This window comes from Anabrus simplex, chromosome 8 (assembly GCF_040414725.1).
Source record: "Anabrus simplex isolate iqAnaSimp1 chromosome 8, ASM4041472v1, whole genome shotgun sequence".
NCBI classification, from domain to species: Eukaryota; Metazoa; Arthropoda; class Insecta; order Orthoptera; family Tettigoniidae; genus Anabrus; species Anabrus simplex.
In genome coordinates, this window is record NC_090272.1 from 115768810 (window position 1) to 115789677 (window position 20868).

General features: G+C 39.3%; 1 protein-coding gene across 1 annotated transcript in view; it reads left to right on the forward strand.

The window, feature by feature from the left end:
- LOC136879328 (tachykinin-like peptides receptor 86C) overlaps positions 1-20868 on the forward strand; it is a 1256628-nt gene that overhangs the window by 371529 nt on the left and 864231 nt on the right. The window contains exon 3 of the mRNA XM_068229069.1: positions 16439-16550. Coding sequence (XP_068085170.1) covers positions 16439-16550 — 112 coding nt within the window. The remainder of the gene's footprint in view (positions 1-16438; positions 16551-20868) is intronic.

Sequence of the window (20868 nt, forward strand, 5' to 3'; positions counted from 1 at the left end):
ACACCATAGGTCTGTGTTACCTGTACATAGTACAGCACATTACTTGTGAGTAGTACCACAATATGAGGAACACCGTGAGTCTGCGTTACTTGTGATTAGTACCGTTACATGAGAAATACCAAGGTTCTACCTTACTAGTGATAAATACTATTCGGAGGGGCCGATTACCTGGATTTTGTACTCTTTTAGACAACAAGCATAATCGATTCAGGATTGTACTTTGGAAGCAGCACCTTGTCAGTATATACCATTGTTTAAAGTAAGTTTCTGGGAAGGTGGTGATTGTTTTAAGTTCATAATCGTTGTTCGTCGTCATGCTTTGAATTCTAGCTAGATTGATTTTAGAATTACCTTTATCTTTCAATACTGTGAGTTGGATCCGCTGATTATTTTACAATCATATTCATCCATTCATTTTTCATCATCAAATTTGGAATTCTGATCAGTGGATGAATTTTGGAATTTCAAATTGTCATTGCATTTCGCACCATGAGGGGCCAATAACCTAGATGTTAGGCCCCTTTAAACAAGCATCATCATCATCATCATCATCATCATCATCATCATCATCATCAGAACCACGTTAACGCACTGTAGAGAACAATCCATTTCTTCTTCATATTCAGGAAAATCTTAAACTAGGAGGTCAAACTTCAGTAGGTTGTTCCTGAAAGGAAGTGTAACAAAAAACGTTCGTATCAACATACATCCGGAAATGCACAGCGAGTCTCTAACATAGCAATTAGAACACAACATTACTTTGCGCAATTTGTACACAACATTACCCTGCTATGGCAATTGGCTGTAAACATTTTGTGATTATGGTGGTGTTGTCTGTAGGGGTATTTTTATCGATAAATCCATGTGGCCTGTTGTCCGTATTACAAGGGACGAGCTTTAAAATCTCCACTATAAAAATCCGTATTGACTTGAAAATCAAGTAGAGAAATATTTATTATTATGTACTTAAATATTATATTTAGCAGTCCACCTGTTCAATACATGTTATATACATTTATCTAGTGCTGATTTTTCAGGAGGATATCATCAGCTAGAGTCTTTCAACAAATATACATCAGACGTAAAATCACATTTCATTAAAATTCACTATGTTAAAACGAAACTGCTGAATTGCGAACACTGCAGGGTGTTCTAAGTCCTAGGTTCACTTGAGGTCAAATTATATTGAAAATGCATTAAAATTAACCTAATGGTAATGTCCATAAAATTCTTAACTAAGTCTTGAAAACCGTAGAAAACATTCAGGTACTAAGTTTAAAAATATTGAGTGGAAATAGGCACTGTTGTTTAAAATTTTTATTGAATCATACACATGAAATATCACGAATTAAAATATTCTCCACGAATATTTTGGAAAGCGCTCCGTAATAAAGGCGAGTCGGTTCTGTATTCATAGTCAAAATGGGCTGAGGATGATAAAGCAGATCGTAGAATCTGATACTGTAAAGTGACCTCTGTCGTTCAGTCCGACACGAGAATGAAGACTCGCTTCTGCTGAGGTGTGGAACTGGAATCAGCACATATTTAGTATTGTTTTGGGGGAATAATGTCGCAAATAGCAGGTTCATCTACCGTGATAAATATGCATTTCCGGACCTATATTGAAATTAACATTTTTTTTGTTATTTTCGCTCCAGGAATCACCTCCTTAAGTTGTCCATATAGTTGAAATGGTTAACACTGTATAATACATAATATCCTTTTGCATCGGTTTCAGTTGATGTATTGTTACAAAAAATCATTCCTTCAGAAAAATGATTGTCTTCAGAAGGAGTAGAATAAGAGGGAAAGAGCTATTTCTGTCTCCAAGGAATCACTTACTCATCAAAAAGGTGTGCAGTGCATTGAGTTGGAGCGTCATGCCTTTGCGTATAAGCAATCAGAAATAATTGAAACTCTAATTGGATTAAGTAGGAAAATTGAATTAGAATGAGCACGTGAAAAATTCAAAAGAATTCCATATTTTTACTAAGCAGTACAGGGTGAGTACTCAACAGTACAATGTGAAAAATGAAACATAAGACTATACTGTAGTGCTTTTTAAAAATCATTCAGTAGATATGAAATTCAGTCTGTATATAAATTCAAAGAATCACTACTTTTATTGTGTATACACAGTACGAACTAGCTCCGAGTTTTACCTTTCCTGCACTGTCAGTGTACTTTTGAAATGCTGTATGCTAACCCTGTAGATTGGACACCCCGCCAAATTGAATGTCGGAAACACGTTAGAACATTCCAGGCATTGCACTAATCGATGAAAATCTTTTCCACATGCTGACGAAGTAATGAATGTACGTAATGGCATACCTGACTCCAAAATTAATTCTAAATACGAACTATGCCCCATTTACAGCTAATAATTAAAACAGGTGTAGTTCGTAAACGATGGATCATAAGGTAAATGTTCATAGGAACTTTTTATGACGTTTTAATGTGTCAGTATTCAGTATTGTTACGCGGGAATAATATCGCGAAAAGCAGTTTCATCTACCGTGATAAATATCCACCCTTCGATTTCTACTCACATGTTTGGAACATGCTGAGGTAAGACGACTGAGAACAGCGGCAGACTTGCGCCAATTGCGGCGAGTCACATACAGCCAACTTCAGAGGCTGTAGTATGTACCGCCGCATTATCGAGTCAAGTTACCAGAGACTTCCTGGCAACAGGAAACGAGGAGTGGCACCTCCCAACCCCCTGCGACCAGCCTAGAGAAATGATGACGTCACCTACTCACAGACCATGGCATCGAACCCCGCACCCAGTTCTGCTCCCACAACCGCAATGTTCTTTGCTGCAGACTTCCCCTTCCCTCCCACCCCATCGACCTCAAGTTCCACCCACTCCCCCCTATCACCCGAGTGGGGTATCCTAGATATCCTAAGACTCCTCTCTGACCCGGCAATTAAGCCACACTTCTCCCTCCTTCACTCCCCACTTCTTCGACTCCAAGACGCGACTACCAGGTCAGAGCAACTAGATGGCATAATGAGTGTAACCCTCCGATGGTTTAGCGATGGCCCGTGTACAGAACACGAGACCCCACCAGTTAAGTGTCCTTTAATGGAATGCGGACTCGATCCTTGGAGAAAGGAGTGATTGAAGTCAGATCGCCAAGGAGAAGTGTTTAGATTTCATCCTCATCGGGGAAACCGAACTCAAAACTGCTAACCGTATCTTCCTTCCAAATTACTCCCTCTACCGTAAACGATCGTCCCGGTGACCGGGACGGTGGGGGAACTGTCATATTCATCAAAAATACCTTGGTTCATATCCGCATACGCACTTCTGGTGACCTCCGCACTCTCGAAGCCACCCTTCTTGAGGTTGAGACAAGTAAAGGACCCCTAACTGTTGCCTTGTGCTACCGACCGCCAAAAGTAGAGTTTCTCCGGTCGACTTTGACTCGGTCATAAATGGACGTCCTAGAATTATCCTAGCTGGGGACTTTAATGCCAATAATCCGAGATGGAACAGTCGAGTACATAACGGCCATGAGAAGCAGCTTGCTCGCTGCTTGGACAGACGTCAGCTACTCTCCCACCCCGCCGATAAACCCACCCACTACCCTTACAACCTCAAACTTCTTCCGACACAGTAGACATAACCATCTCTCGCAACCTCAATATGCATTCCAATTTCTATACCCAAGACCTACTAGACTCCGAGCACTGCTGGTACTACTCACCCTCCATGCCACGCCCCTCTCTGATCCCCCGCCTCATCCCACTACATAAAAGGAAGATCGACTGGCAGCTATTCCGCACTACACTCTCAGGTAACATCACGGACAATCCCAGCATCCGCTCTTCTGAGGATACAGACGTCCAGGCTGAAGTAGATACTACAGCTATAAGGAATGCAGCTGAAATTTCCTTCGTGGGATCGAAGACCAGACCCCAGATACGGTGCCCGCTCGCCTCTGAAGTATTGCAACTTCTTAAACTTAAGAACAGGGTTTTTGTGGAACAGGCATCGCCGAAACGTTAGAGCACAAATGGAACACCATCGCCGAGCTGTATTGCAGTGGAAGTTGGCCGAATTTAGCTGTACGGATGGCTCTATTTATCGCATGACGCGTACATTTACAGGTGAAAGGACAGGCATACCCCACTGCATGGAAAACGTGTAATGGTTCACACAGACAAGGATAAGGCAGAGTCATTCGCAGACACGATCGAATCAACGTGTTCTCCGAATGAGCAGCCAGCCGACGAAGACTTTATAGATGAGGTCGAGGACAGCCTACTCGAACATGACGATAACGACCTTCCTAGGGACTTCAAATTTGTTTAACTAGAGTGGTAGGACGTCACCTCCAGCGCCTGAAAAACAGGAAAACCCACAGCCTGGATGAGATTTCTCCTACCTTCCTTAAGAATCTTCCTAAGAAGGCCATTACTTTTCTGACTAAATTTTCAACGCAATATTTCTCTTTGCTCACCTCCCAACCTACTGGAAGGTAGCTAAGGTTATGATGCTGCGAAAAGGAACGGCGAACCTGACGTTCCCACAGAACTACAGACCTATTAGCCTGCTCTCAGTTATCTCCAAACTGTGTGAGGCTATTCTCCTCTCCCGTCTACAGACTGTAATAGACGACTTTAATTTAGAGCCGAATGAACAGTTCGGCTTTAGGAAAGGCCATTCCACAGCTCAACTAACTACTACGACTGATTGAGGACATTACGAAAAACTTTAACGACAACAGATACACAGGAGTCATTTTTCTTGACGTTGTTAGGGCATTCGATAATGTCTTCGATGACGGACTAGTAAACTAAGAACCCTTGGCTTCCCTGGGTATCTCACTGCGTTAGTCGTAAGTTATCTCAGCGACCGTAGCTTCCAAATCTTCGTGAATAAGGAGCTATCGATAGCACGTCCCATTACAGCTGAACTACTTTGACGAAGTCATCAGATGGTCCGACAGTGCCAAGTACCTGAGGGTCACCCTGAACCGCGGACTGACCTACCGTCAGCATGTAAATATATTTTCTGGCTCCGCCCACGCAAGGATATCAAAATTAATCCCTATGATCTATGCTGAAAACAGCCTCACACAAGAAAACAGGCTCCTCCTCTACACAACGATGGTTAGGCCGCTACGTGAGTACGTCTGTCCTACGCAGATTGCCACGTGCATAGGCTGCAGTCCGTTCGGAACTGGGCCCTGCGGCTTTTAACGGGTTGAATTGGTACACACGTATCACCCACATTGGTACACACGTATCACCCACCTCTACAGCTGCCTCTGTGGATCAGTGGTAGAGTGTCGGCCTCCCGATCCCAAGATAGCGGGTTCAAACCCGGCAGAGGTAGTCGGATTTTTGAAGGGCGGAAAAAAGTCCATTCGACACTCCATGTCGTACGATGTCGGCATGTAAAAGATCTCTGGTGACACATTTGGTGTTTACCCGACAAAATTCATTAAATCTCAGCCATAAACGCCCAGGAGAGTTTCGGTTTACTCGGTCTGCCATCTAGTGGGGGCCTAGAGTAAAACGGAACGTCGAAATTGACGAGCAGACAGCCAGATGACGTCAAATTGAAATGTCTGCACACGGTAGCTGAGGCCATACGATTATTATTATTATTATTATTATTATTATTATTATTATTATTACCCACCTCTACGATCTCTGTCAGATAGACACTCTTAGGGTGAGAATGGTTAAATTATTCAAGACATTTTACAGGAGGGCCCCACTGAGTGGTAACCCCCTAATTAATACATTAGGCTCCTATGAGACTGACGGCCTAAAGTATGAGAGACCGCAAGTACTCATAAAGTAAATCTCCCCTAGCGCATTTCACTTTCTCTCCCCAAGCGTGTAGCGTCATTACTGTACACCACTAAACTCACACAGCGCCCATGCGCCCGGCCACACTCTGGCCAAAGATTGACTAGATTCTCACCCTAACTCACTCACCATCAAAATTACAGCCATGGGATTAAATTACTATAGACATAGCTCTCAATACCGGAACCGGTCGACGGGCTAAAATGTTCTCGCATTTAAATAACAGGCATTCTGAATAACGTGGAAAAACGGTCCCAAATTCTTCAAACCAGTATTCATAAAAGGCACTATCATGCAAATTAACATTATACACGAGACAAAGGCAGAAAAAAGCCATATTATGCAATATAAAATTAAAACATTCGTTATTAAATCAAAAATCTTCAAAAAATGCATTATGCTTGAATTTTCTCCTTAAATATTCAAAACATGAAACATGCAGGGAAAAAGGACTGTTATTTCGAATCGCTAAGTCTTAAAAGGAATATTTTCAAAGCATGTGAAGTTTAACTAGCCTATTTAAAAATACTCATTTGCACGGAAATTTTAGGTCATATTTAGCTAGCTTTCAGGGATTATTTTCTTGTGTACTTTGTACTTCCTTAGGCCTTGAACTTCCTAACCCTTCATATTATTATTATTATTATTATTATTATTATTATTATTATTATTATTATTATTATTCCGAGGATATTGTGGACACACAGGTGTAAGAATGTGTGGGCATGAATGAGTGGATAGGGAAAGGATCAAACTTTAATTTGAAATTCTAAAATTTGGAATTTTTTTTCTTTCCTAGGTTGTTTTCCTTTCGGACCTTAAACTTTTTTAAACAGTAACACACAATAGTTGTACATACATAGGGGGAGCTCTACAGCTCTAGAAATTACTTGAAATCAGGTACAGTACGAGTTGAGATAGATAGCTCAAATATTACACCATTCCCGGGAGCACAATTACTCCAATTAATTACAAGGAAGGAGACGGGGCTCAAAATTCACAACATTAGAAAGTGAAGTACGCCTTTGCTCCACAAAATTACTCTCTAGGAGATTACACTCCAAACGTTACACGATCCAAGCCTCTCAACGGTACAATTTAACTTTTACATTAGGTAAACATTAACCAATTTACACTGTCGTACTCGCTCGACAGTCTACATGGCATTAAATAGGAAGTAGAATAAGAATAGTTAACAGTGGCAATTAGTGCCCATTCTACCTGACTTCAGTAAAAACAAAAGTTTTAACTTGGCTGAGAATTAAAATGTTAGGAGGCGCACACTTGCACTCCTTCGAAATTCACAGGAACATAATTAAAAACCCTATGTGGGCTTTTGGCCCGTTATTACTGAGGCTAAGCTTATACTACGGAGTTGACTAGATGAAGAGAAAATTTGAATTACCAAAGGAAGAGATAAATTTTAAAGTTTAAGAAATCATAGTCACCTCAAAACCAAGTTGAAGGAGAATAAAAGAGGGTTCCCACTCCTTATTCCGTAAATTAGACTAAAATATTTAGACTTGTTGAAAATTTACACGTAAACATTACATTAAAATCGGATTTTTTAAAACCTTCCCCTCGAGTTAGCTTTCTGAGGCTATCACATGATTAAAAGATGTCTGCCATTACCTTGAGCTGGTGGACCTTCCGGAGATGGACGAGTTAAGCCCTCCCCTGCCTCCTTTACGAACACACTCGACACTCTACTGCTGGACTGGATCGATCGAAAGATAACATGACCCAAAAGGTCCCAGCTTTTATAATGGAGAGGAAGGTTCCAGAATTCTCTGGGCCGAAGCCCTGAACACACCCACAAATTTGATTGGTTAATTAAATAAATTTCAGAAACTCCTTATTGGTTAATTTTTAAGGCCGGCGGGAAGAGATAGAAGTGGTGATAACCTCAGAATCCTGAAAACAATATAAAAACAATTCAGTTTTACCAACTAATGACTAAAAAATTTATCTTGAAAACTAATTGTCCATCCTCTCACAAGAGTGAGCACATAAGTTGACAGCAGAGATATCTGACGATAAACATTCAATTTTCTTCCACTAGAAGTTTCACAGTTCGTATTACAGATGATCTCCTGAAAGGTGCTCATTTTAAATGTACGGAGTTGGTGTAATACCGGTACAATTATTATTATTATTATTATTATTATTATTATTATTATTATTATTATTATTATTATTATTATTATTTAGTAGTACTTCTCCTGAAGCTAATAATTTACACCACCTCTCTCCAGGAGTCGAACTACCGAGTGAGTGGCTGCATGGTTTTGGTCACGTAGATGTCAGCTTGCATTCGGGAGACAGTGCATTCGAATTCGGCAGCCCTGAAGATGGTTTTCCGTGGTTTCCTATTTTCACACCAAGCAAATTATGGGCCTTTACCTTCATCAAGGCCACGACCCTATTCCTTCTCACTCCTAGACATTTTCTGTGCCACAGTCGCCATAAGATCTATCTGTGTCGGTGGGACTTATCTAAAAAGAATCGAACTAAGAACATTCTGATACATCATTACTCCAGCAGTCTTCTCTTTCGAAATAAAATAGATAACGAACCTTAGGAATGATCTAACTAGTGAAAAGCTATAATAATAATTCAACGTGGGAGGAGGAAATACGGAGCTTGTTATAATTGGCTGTTCTACCGTAGCCTCTGCCGTCTACAACTATCATCATGGAAACGTGAAAGATTTATTCGTCATGTTCCGCTAAAGGTCTGATCACAGAGCATACAAACTTCTGCGGATACCTACCACAACCAGATTTAAATAATCAGATTGTAAATGTAGACAGGAAAGTACAGACTGAAAGAAGAAATGTCAAAAGTTAAAAGTCGGACATACTAGCAGGCAAGGCATTAAAGGTCACATGCCTGATTGGCATTGCAATCTCGGTTCCTGAGGACATTCAGAAGAAAATAAGAATGAAGTTCCACAAGAACTGACTCTGACCAATGAAATATGTAAGTTCTTGCACCTTAACCACAAATTCAGTGCCCTTTTGGAGGGGGTGGTGGAGGGGGGGCAGGTAAATTTCGGTGACATGTTAGCAGAATGAAACGTTGTTTTATGAAACCATCTTTCCTATTTAATCCTGGCCTGTTCGTGTCTGTAACAGATCCTATTGTGTATGTGTTGCATGTCTGCGTCTCACTCGAGGGCTCTGGCTTCGATTCCTGGTTCGTCGAAGGATTTTAGTCCTGAAATGAGGGCTGGAAAGGGGATCATCACAGGGCTTCCTGAGGCGAACAGATGATTTAATTGAAATCCGATGCAGCAGGTCAAATTAAGAAAGAGAACATAATAATAATAATAATAATAATAATAATAATAGATGTACGTCGCACAGACTACTTTTAAGGTTTTCAGAGAAGCCGAAGAGCCGGAAATTTGTCTAGGTGGAATTCGTTTACAAGTCAGTAAACCTACTGACACGTGATTGGCGTATTCAAGGACCTTCAAATACTATCAGACTGAGCCGGATCGGAATCGAATCCGGCAATTTGAGTTCAGAATGCTAGCAGTCTATCGTATGAGCTACCCAGCACAGCTCGCACTTTTATCCTCTGGGGGAATCCATAGTAGTAATTTATTCATTTTGTGTCATTTATACGTTTCGCTTTGAAATAATGTTTTGAAATCATTATAGCACATGTCGAAGTCCTTCCTGTTTGACATAAATGTCATTCAACAGTAGCATGTTTTCATTCGCGTGACACAATGACAGTGTTTCAGCAGTCCATGTAACCACTATGTGAAACTTGTTCACGTAAGCGAAGCTGACAGGAGCGACATATGTAACAGACCCTTAAGTAGACAGCTGAGAGAAATACGAGGAAGTCTGTACCCTGAGGGTACGCATTACCTTCTCCCATTCTTTATCTCCATCTCCATATAAACATGAGGTGTATATCCTTCCCCTTTCTGCATCTCCTTTGGCGAACGTGACGGAGCTAAATCAGTCGCGGAGGAAGCGTGTTTTTTTGGTAGTTCCTAAAGTGATATTAATGACAGAAATTACATGTTATAGCATATGTTATTGATAACCATTCGATTCTGTTAGTTACTGCGTAGTTAATTTCATGAAGATCTTGAGGGTTTCTACAATATTGTTCTCGAATTTCACACATATTGATTTCAAAATCCACGCTGGACGTTCGAGCTTCCTAGTCCACATGCTCCAGACACTCTAACAATATTTCTAGAAAACCTTTAAAATTACGATGTAGCTTTGTTCGTCGTGCATATGCCTTTTTACCAATTATCAGCACTCCTGCCGAATTTAAGATTCTGTAAGTATACGGAATTGAAACTGGACCTCCGAATATTAGTTTCGCTACAATTCATATTAACATTTATCATTGAAAAATTAATTCTAAATCATGTAACTATGCTCTTCTTTCCTGTAAGATGAACGTTTTCTCGGGTTTTTTAATTTTAATTGATGAAGAATGCGTCAAAACTCAGAGATGTAGTCTTCTTTCCTTTAAAACTACAAGAGAAAGCAGGAACAAAAACTTTTCTTTGGAAGATAAAATTCTACAAGTTGGTGATTTCTATCCTTTAATGGAGATAAATATTCAGTAGGCTATTCACATTTATGGGTCACTAATACACAACTTTGTCGACTTAGTTCTCTTTTTAAAGGGAGTATAAATGTTGAAATTTATAATGAAATGTCAATTTTAGTTTTTCGGGGAAAATTGTTATTTGAACTTTCCTCTTCAATTTGTTATGTGTTTAATTGATTTTATTACTGCAAGTATTTATACATTTTAAAACTATTCTTTACTGCACAAGCCACTTCTTCAGATTTCGTGAGCACTTGTTCAGTTAGGATAAGATATCTCGGGTCTATTTGCTCTAAAAAGCAGTATTTTTTTGATTTTCAGTACACATCCTTCTGTATACGTTTGCTACATTGATTGCTATGCTATAATTTTTAGTCTGGTATTTTTATGGGAAGAAACATGATTGTAGGTGTTTTGTAGGTGGCATTACATTTTCGAAAGGTACATTTTTGTGAATGTTTCCCATGTTCTCAGAAACTACTTAAGCCATAGCTCTCAAATTGTTACTTCTCAATAACAGCATCATTGATTTTATATGCATCTTCAACGGTAAGGATATTAAACATATTTGATCATAAATATTGTTAAAAAATAAATAAATAAAAAATGTAAGAACTTGATTTGAAGCATCTATATTTTTATTTCTAGTAGAACCAAGGAAGTAGATAAGTAAATTTATTTTATATGAATCTATGTCCTATCAAAATGTCGTCTTATTAACTTGAAGAGTTCCAGAGAAACCAGGATGGAAATCTGATCAATTTAACATTACCAGTATAGGCCTTTGATACTCACCTTCAATACCGCATTCTCTGCTGATAAGCTAGCATCTTACGGTAATTTTTAGGATATATGCCTCATAATAATTAAATAATTACTAAAATGTATATGAGTGGCTCCTGAGAGTAGCCTCGTAATACTAATTCACGAACTTTTTCTATTGATAGAATTAGTGCAGATTTGGACGAGTTACTCTCTGATTATAAATGACAACAGGAGCATTGTAGTTGTCAAAACGCTGCAGGTTTGACGGTCGAAATATCGCAATATGTTAGTATAATACGTGAAATGGCTGCGTTAATGTCTCCTTTACAGATGGACTCGCTCGTAACGTACGTACATTAAATGTCACTTAGAGTGAGTACAAGAAGATAACATAGTTTACACAATGTAAAGCATACAGTGGTTGACAGAAATGAAATCCAAAGCCCATTGGACAGTTTCATTTTAATTCAATTTTGCTGATAATGTTATGAAGTACATTCTTCATATGCAATTTTTGTCACTGAAATAAAACGGACCATTTATAGTTAGCAGAATCTGAATATTAATTATGTAATATTAGACATATTGGGATCTTCATACGACGAAGCAATTTTAAGTTTTTCTTTTTTACATTTTTGTATACTGTTAGTGTCAATTATTTAGAAATTCGATCTGGAAACATGTTTCTGACCTTTCTTAAGCTTTAGTTACAATGCAAAGGCAATTTTTTTGAAAGCCAATATATATGTAACTGAGTGACCAAATATACATACAGGGTTTTGAACAAGTCGAAATTGCACTTGGTATATATTTCTGCATACCCTCTGCGTTTTAAATTATGTCCGTAATTAATGCAATATTAAATAAAACCGGAATATACCAGGAGAAGAAGAAAATGAATAACAGAATGGAAGATTTCGTTCATGAAAGAACATAATCAGACTCTACCATATTACTATTTTATAGTAAATGTTTTAGAACAACAATACATATGCACAATATTCGGTAGAAACGTTTACATTCAAAATATCTTTGTTTAGGCAACTTCCCTTTGATCTGTAAAGGTTTATGCAAATACATAGTGTTACAATGAAGACGGCTGCATTGTTGGACTTTCGTGAGTACAGTCATTTTATCACGAATAGAGGACCCATTGCTAAGATCCCATGACATAATTCCCCTGAATTAGAATCGTCTTCTATATCCTAGATGTTACATAAGGAATACTTTTGAACATTCAATACTGTAGAAAGAACGAAGTCAGCATATCACAGGTTTATCCCTTCTACATCCTAGATGTTAAAATAAGAAAGTGTTTTAAAGCATTCCAATTATATGGCATTCAAATTAGTGTAGAATTAGAAAATAAATTATCATTCCTCGATAACCGTTTGTCGTTCGAACTGAGAGTATATTTTACAGGTTCAGCCGAAAGTGGACTCTCTAACATCTAAAATTTTAAATGATAACTTTCAGTTGAAAACTGTAGCAAACCACTGGTATCTTGTTGGTTGAATACAAGTGCTGTATATATGTAATTACCTGATATGCTTTAAGTGAACTATTTTTCAGTGGTCAAATATATATAATAGAAATGAATACTGTGATTTGACTACATATCCAACAGGATATGATTTAGTTATAACCTGCATCGCCTAGATGCCTACAAACGATATTTTCAGTGGTTCTGGGTTTCCATAATTATGCGTATTGTTTAGGGTGATGTTGCGAGAAATAATATCTTAATGATTTTCAATGATTTTACACTAACTTTCGGAGCAAATATTAAGTTTGAAAGTCTCGAATATTGTGCCGTACCAGGATTCAATCCTGTAATCTCATTAGAAAAATACTTTTCTTGTGATTATCTCATTAACTTAATCACACTCATTTCGCATCTACCTATATTATTTTATACGTCTTCTAGACAACATTGCCAAAAACCATTTATTCCATAAACGGTCGATATACAAACTTTCACAGGTTACAGAAACTCCCACGAAATTTGAGAATATTTACAACGAAAAATGATGTCCCAAACGACTAAAATAACACGCTGAGGTGCTGGAATTTATGTCCTGTAGCATTAGTGTAAATATCCCAACGTTAGAGTGGTGTATTTGAGTACCTTCAAATATCACTGAACAGAACCACGTACAAACCCAGCGAATTGGGCTCAGAAATCAAACGCTGTAGCCTCGGAGCTACTCATCCCGGCACACAGGTAATTTATTGAAAACAGTGTTACGTCCTTTCATCCGAAATTGAACGCACTTCCTAGATGGAGACGACATGAGTTTCTCAATAATTTTGCTGAAAGCGATGATGATGATGATGATGATGATGATGATGATGATCTTGAAGGTGACAAAGGGTAGGACCTACAGCCAGAATCTCGGATATCCCTTCTATCACCATCGAAAGTCGAAGCAGCCAATGGCATTCAGCAACTAGAAAAAAAGAGGAAGCTCTCCGTTTAGACATCATCCCTGTTGAAGGAATGAAAAATGATTTTTGTAAACATGGTGACCTTATTAAAACATCTTCCAGAGAGTGACCTGATTTGAGGAAGAACTTCTAGAAGTTTAAAACGAATGGATCTTAGTAAAGGTTTCCAAGAAAGGGTATATGTCAGAATGTAACAACCGGAGAAGTATAGGTCTGCTGTCTATCCTTAGGAAAGTTCTGTCAAGGATAATTCTGAAACACATCAAAATATCAAATGATGAACAACTACGAGTGGAACAAGTAGGTTTAAATCAAAGGAATATGATGCGTAGACTATACCAACATCCCTAGAATCATCACAGGACAGTTCGTTTATTTCCCAGCATCTTTGTACCTGGGTTTTTTGGATTCTGAGGAGGCGTTCACACCGTCAAACGGAGCCAGATGGGAAGGCTATAAAGAGTTTCAGAATATCATAGAAGCATATCAAGCTGTTCTGCGGTAACAACAATGAAGTCGAACATCGGAATTTGCAATCAGAGGATTTCGGTGTGAAAACTGGAGTAACAAGTGTTTTGCCTTCTTCCTCCGGTCTTTTATGATGATGCTCAATATTGTTGTGAAGAAAAGCAAGATGAATCAACAGAGAATTCAATGAAGTCAAGCTTCTTGTCTTGAGTACATGGATTGTGCAGACGATTTAGGTCTGCTTGCCGAAGAATTCCAAGTAATTGTCATCAAAACTGGAAACCAGAACAACCAGAATTCAAGGTTAATCATAGAAATACCAAGTAAATTCGAGTCCATCCAAGATCTTCAGAAAAGATTTTGCTGGACAGGCACAATATTGAGACGTGGATATGTCCTGCTACGTTGCTACTAATATAAGATGATGGGGATTTGTTGGACGTTCAGAGCTTCATCAATAAGGCACGAGGGTCCCTCACACAGCTGAGACTTTCCCGGAGATCTGGACAACCTCATCGTAACCCTAAGCTCTAGATATTTAAGAGCAGTGTTAAGTCGATGCTAATATTGGGTGTGAATCATAGGTGACCAAAGATTTCAAGAAAAAAATCAGACCTCCTTGAACAGCTGTTTGAGGAACATAATATCCAAAACTAAATTTTGGGAAAAAGACAATCAGAGACCAGTAGCTGAGTAGGTCGAGAAGAGAAACTGGAAATAGATTGAAAACATCCTATGGCAAGGCGAAAGATCAATTGCGAATCAACCTTTGGAGTAGAATCCACAAGGCCGAAGGAGACAAGACTGCAGATGACATTGAAAAGATCTGGAGACCGGGAACTTGCAGCCATGAACACAACCTGGCAAGAGGCGACAGAACTGGCGAAGAACGGAGTGCGATGTTAACTCCATGTGGATGACCTATGTTCCGCTAGGAATGTTATTATTATTATTTATTATTATTATTATTATTCCCGGGCTGAGTGTTTCAGACAGTTGGGGCACTGTCCTTCTGATCATAACTTAACTGGTTCGATTCTGGCTAAGTCCGGTGGTATTTGAAGGTGCTCAAATACGTCCGTCTCGTGTTGGTCGTTTTACTGGCACGTAAAGAACTCCTGCAGAACTAAATTCCGGCACTTTGGAGTCTCCGAAAACCGTAAAAATAGTTAGTGGGAAGGAAAACCAAGTAAAATTATTATTACTATTAATCATCATCATCATCATCATCATCATAGTTCCTCAGTCCTTTTTACACTGTCAAAGACAATGATCTGACCGATGACTGTAACAAACTTCTTCTAGCCGTACTTTATATTACCAGAGGTGGATCTTGCCAACTGTTTTCTATGTTTCACCTCTATGTTTTCCCGTGTAGATTCCTTTAATGATGGTTTCATTTAAATATGAATCAAATTGGCAGAAATGAAAATGCATAGCTAACTCTGTAATGTTTCATATTGTGTACTGTACATCAAAAAAACAGACACCTCAGTACAGGCCATGAAGGTCCTTGGATGAGTGGAAGGTAAAGGCTTCCATCATTGTTAACCGCGGCGCGTGATGGGGTAAAGTGGTTAGCTCTACGCCCGGCCGCCTTTGCCCTCAGGAATTAAGCTGGTACGCATTTTTGATCTATGCTGAGTGCACCTCAGGGCCATATGCACCTCCGGAATTGGAAATCTCCTTTCTTAAATTTTACGCCTTCCTGGCGGGGATACGAACCCACGTCCTTTCGGGCGAACCGAGCACGCCTCTACCGCTTCGGCCAGGCAGCCCCTGTACAGTACATCACAATTACTTTTTTATGATGATGATCATGATATAAAAGGAGTAGGTACATATTTTCTGATTATTTTTGTAATATTTTAATTATTCCAATCTGGCTATATAAATGACAAAACTTCTTTAAAATGTAGCAATTCATTAATTAATTAAGTTTCAGCTTCTTTTCGATTACGAATTCGTAGCAGATATGCATAAATAACATAATCTTCTGCTGTGGTTGAGTTCACATTCGTATACGACTAATGTAAGTGCGAATAGAACATTTCACTTTTCTAAAAGGTTGGATGTTCCGTGGTTTCCCATTTTCACACCAGGCAAGTGCTGGGGCTGTACCTTAATTAAGGCCACGGCCGCTTCCTTCCCATTCCAAGCCCTTTCCTATCCCATCGTCGCCATAAGACCTATCTGTGTCGGTGCGACGTAAAGCAACTAGCAAAAAAAAAAAAAAAAAAAAAAAAAAAAAAAAAAGAGGTAGGATGAAAATATCATATTGAGGGTTTGCCTTTGACCCAGGACTAGGGTATTTATATCCTCTCCTTTCCTGTTTCAGCTCACCGTCGAATGCGCACTGTTACAAACTACTTCTTGGTGAATCTGAGTGTGGCGGATCTCTTTATGGCCGTCTTCAACTGCATCTTTAACTTCGTGTACATGCTGAACAGGTAAGACAAATATTCAGTATTTGTTTAATGCATCGCATACATTTACTCTTCTGTTTTTCAAATTCATGATTAAGTCGTACATGCGTACCCATCAACTAACATGATTTCCATTTGGGAATATTTTTAACGCGTCAATTTTAAAGGATTGGCAGTTCTGGTTTGTCGTTCCTATTTTTGTCCAGAGGGTTTTGCAAGCATGTGTTAAAATGGTTTAAAGTGTATTCTTTAAGGAGTGTTACCTGTAGATTTAACAAGTTCTCTTCATCTCCATTTTCTTAAAAATCAATAAGTTGCACTGTTATATAAATAGTATGTAATTTTCCTCTCGCTCTTGGTGGAGGACGCAGACGAAGAATACACCACGGCATCTACCTGTCGTAAGTGGCGACTAAAAGGGTCGACCAAGCGATGATGACATTAGAACCATGAGACCACTTGTGATTTGTACCGTTACGCGCGAAACACCATGGGTCGACGTTACGTGCGACTAGAACCACCTTGCGAGGAAAACAGTGGATCTACGTTACATAGGAGCAGTACCATTATGCGAGGAACACTACGGGTTTTGGCGTTGCTTGTCATAAGTGTCATCATGTGCATTCCACCGGTCGGTTTCACTGTATTCAGAGTGAACCTGCATTACGTATGAGCTGTATCACATTGTGAGAACCACCATGGGACTACGTTGCCTATGATTAGTACCACTATGTGAGAATCACCACGGGACTGGCTGGCACCCATGATTAGTAGCATTTTTTGAGGGACACCATGGATTTCTGTTGCCTGTGGGTGTCACCGTAATGAAGAAAAAGTGCAGACCTTCTTCAACCGCTGTTTAAGGAACATACTGGGGATATAGTGATCTAACACGATATCCAATACTAAATTTCAGGAATTACTCAATTAGAGACCAATAGCGGAGTAGGTAAATGGATTTGAAACATCTTCAAGCAAGGTGACAAGAGTACAAACTGGGGGGCAAATATTCGTTTATACGAAGGGGAGTTAGGGACTGGAAAAACTTACCAAGGAAGATGTTCAATAAATTTCCAATTTCTTTGCAATCACTTAATAAAAGGCTAGGAAAACCACAGATATGAAACCTGCCACCTGGGCTACTGCCCTAAATGCAGATACCGTGGGTCTACGTTGCCTATGATTAGTGCCATTATATAAGTAACACCATGAGTACATATGGCCTAAGGTTATTTCCACTATGTGAGGAAAACCATGGTTCTGTTTTACCAGTGATTAATATATATATATATATATGCTATTTGCTTTAAGTCGCACCGACACAGATAGTTCTTATGGCGAAAATGGGATAGGAAAGGCCTAGGAATTGGAACAAAGCGGTCGTGACCTTAATTAAGATACAGCCCCGGTATTTGCCTGGTGTGAAAATGGGGAAACCACGGAAAACCATATTCAGAGCTCGAACCCACTATCTCCTGATTACTGGATACTGGCCGCATTTAAGCGACTGCAGCTATCGAGCTCGGTTGATTAATATTTGGGGGAAGGGGGTTACCTAGATCTTGGACCACTCTGGAAAACAAGCATCATCTCTGAAAATAAGAACTTGTGAATTGGATCCACGGACTGTTTTGGATTCATGGTCATTTTCTCATCATCATTCGTTTCAGATCCTAGTCAGTATATGAATTATGAAGTTTTAATCGTCGTGTCATTTCGGTGCACCTCGTACTATTAGGAGTCGATGACCTAGCTGTTAGGCCCGTTTAAACAGCAAACATCATCATCATGTAAGTTTTCAGAAACTGCTTTGTTTCTTGTAGTCCGTAGATTATGCTGTAGGCCTATCTAGTAATAGCATATTTTCACAATTGATTTGCTGTTGCTGTGAGAGGTGTGGACGTTAAGTACTCATTTTGGAGCTCCAAATAATAGTGTAATGGACCATTACCAGGATAACTTGATTCAAGAACAGGAAAAATCCAAAGAAAAGCAGCGCGATTTGTACAGGGTGATTTCCTACAAAAGAAAGTAGCGTTACAAAATTGTTGCAAAATTTGGGCTGGGAAGACTTGGGAGAAAGGAGGCGAGCTACTAGACCAGGGCCTCTCAAACGCCCAAACTCTCACGCGTGCAGAGCGAGGTGCATAGGCTCTGTGCACTGTGCATCGGTACGCTTCGCCTCAACTCGGCTTGACTCGGATGGTGTAGTGTGCTGAGAGCGACGAAGCGTTTGATGGTAGACGACGTGTTTATCAGTGAAATAGATAAGCGCACGACTACAAAATAATGGAGCAACCTGTTTCGAAGAAAGCAAAGACTTCCGAAAGTCCATTTCAATCGAACTGGGAACTTTCGTATTTTTTTTGTTTGTTTGTTTGTCGTGAAGATAACGCCAAATGCTTAATCTGTGGGACGATAATTACGTGCGTAAGAAAATCGTCTATTGAAAGACACTACAACAGACTACATTCGGAAAATTATTGTGAAATCATAGGAGACATCAGAGAGAAAGAATTAAGGAAGTTGAAACAGCTTAAAGAAGAGCATTCTATATCCACAAATGAGGTTTGTTCCAGTACTGTAGCATTTTCATGTTGGTTACAGGTTCTGCATTTTTTTAAAAAATTATGTTTACATTCCTCTCAAACATACATGTGTATTTCTAATTCACTTTTTTAACTTTTTTAATAACACTGGTAACCTTGTCCCATACAACTGTGCGTCTCCGCTCACCACACGTAAACATTTCGCAGTGGGAGAGAAACAGCAGTGAAGGTGAGGAACGCGGAGACAGGCCGAACGGGGAGACAGGTGTAGGGATAGAGGAGTGGGGGGTCTGCACTCTGGTCAACCAAGCGAAGTCGTCTTTTGCACCGTGCACAGTGCATGCACCACGCGCATGCACCCTGAGAGGCCCTGTACTAGACTAAAGAGTATGTTCGGAGCTATCCGTGGGGAGATGGCTTGGATTGATATAAGTAGACGAGTAAGTTTGAGTGGTGTCTTTAAAAGTAGGAAAGATCACAATATGAAGGGAAAGTTGGAATTCAAGAGGAATAATTGGGGAAAATATTCGTTTATAGGAAGATGAGTTAGGGACTGGAATAACTTACCAAGGGAGGTCTTCAATAAATTTCCAGTTTCTTCGCAATCACTCAAGAAAGGACTAGAAAAACAATAGAGAGGGAATCTGCCACCTGGGCGACTGCCCTAAATGCAGATCAGTAGAGATTAACTGGTTGAATTGAATTGAATTGAATTGAATAGAATACTAAATATTGTCCACAGTTATGCTCGTGTAGGTTTAAGAATTAAGTAATATCAACATATTGAGGATAAACATCTGTAGGAGCTATTGCTATGGGCTTTGTTTTAGAACACGGCCAGCATTCCTACGGAAAGATTATCATCCCATTGGTCCACCTGCAAGATTTACTTATTGTTTCGGAGGCAATATCTCCAAATACTTTTGCATTAATATTTCATTTATTTGTCCAGGAAGAAGTTTATTTTCATTAAGAGCAATTCTCATGCGAATATTTTACTATTCTGTAAACCAAAGGTGGCCCAATTCGGCTCAATGAGCTGTGCTCCAGCTCAGGCTGGTAAAGCAGCAGAGTATGGTGCAGCCTAGCAGCTGCTTGCACGGCCCTCAGCTACAACTAGTGAAGGGGAACATACATTATTATTATTATTATTATTATTATTATTATTATTATTATTATTATTATTATTATTCTACCACTTTTTCCAAACCTAGCGGGGTCACGGCGGTGAATTGTGGCACACATGTGGATTTGGCCATTTTTGTGGATGGATGCCCTTCCTGACCTGTGTAACAGGGCGAGAAATTGTATTTTTCTTTGGTGGTTGGTAGTGCAGTATGTTGTCTGAATAAGAAGAGGAGAATGTTGGGACAAACACAAATAGCCAGTCCCTGAGCCAGAAGAATGAATCACATGCAATTAAAATCCCCGACTCGGTCGGTAATCGAACCCGGGGCCCTTTGAACAGAAGGCCTCAGTGCTGAATCGTTATTCTACATCTTCAAAAGATTTGTTTCTGAATATTTATGTACGTCACTTGCAATGTCTCGCCCTGTTATACAGCTCTTGCTTGTTTTACGTGACTTTCGTAAGTATAAACACAACGTTTTCATTAAAATTGAAAACCTCTTCGTGATATGTATGTGAATTTTTTAATTGTAGTGTATAACATTTAGTTAAAATAAACCGCACGCTCTAGACTATTTTCTTTGACACATGTAATTTAACGTTTTACGTATGATTGAATGAAAATTAATACATAAATGAATGAATAGAATCTTATCTGCTCCCAA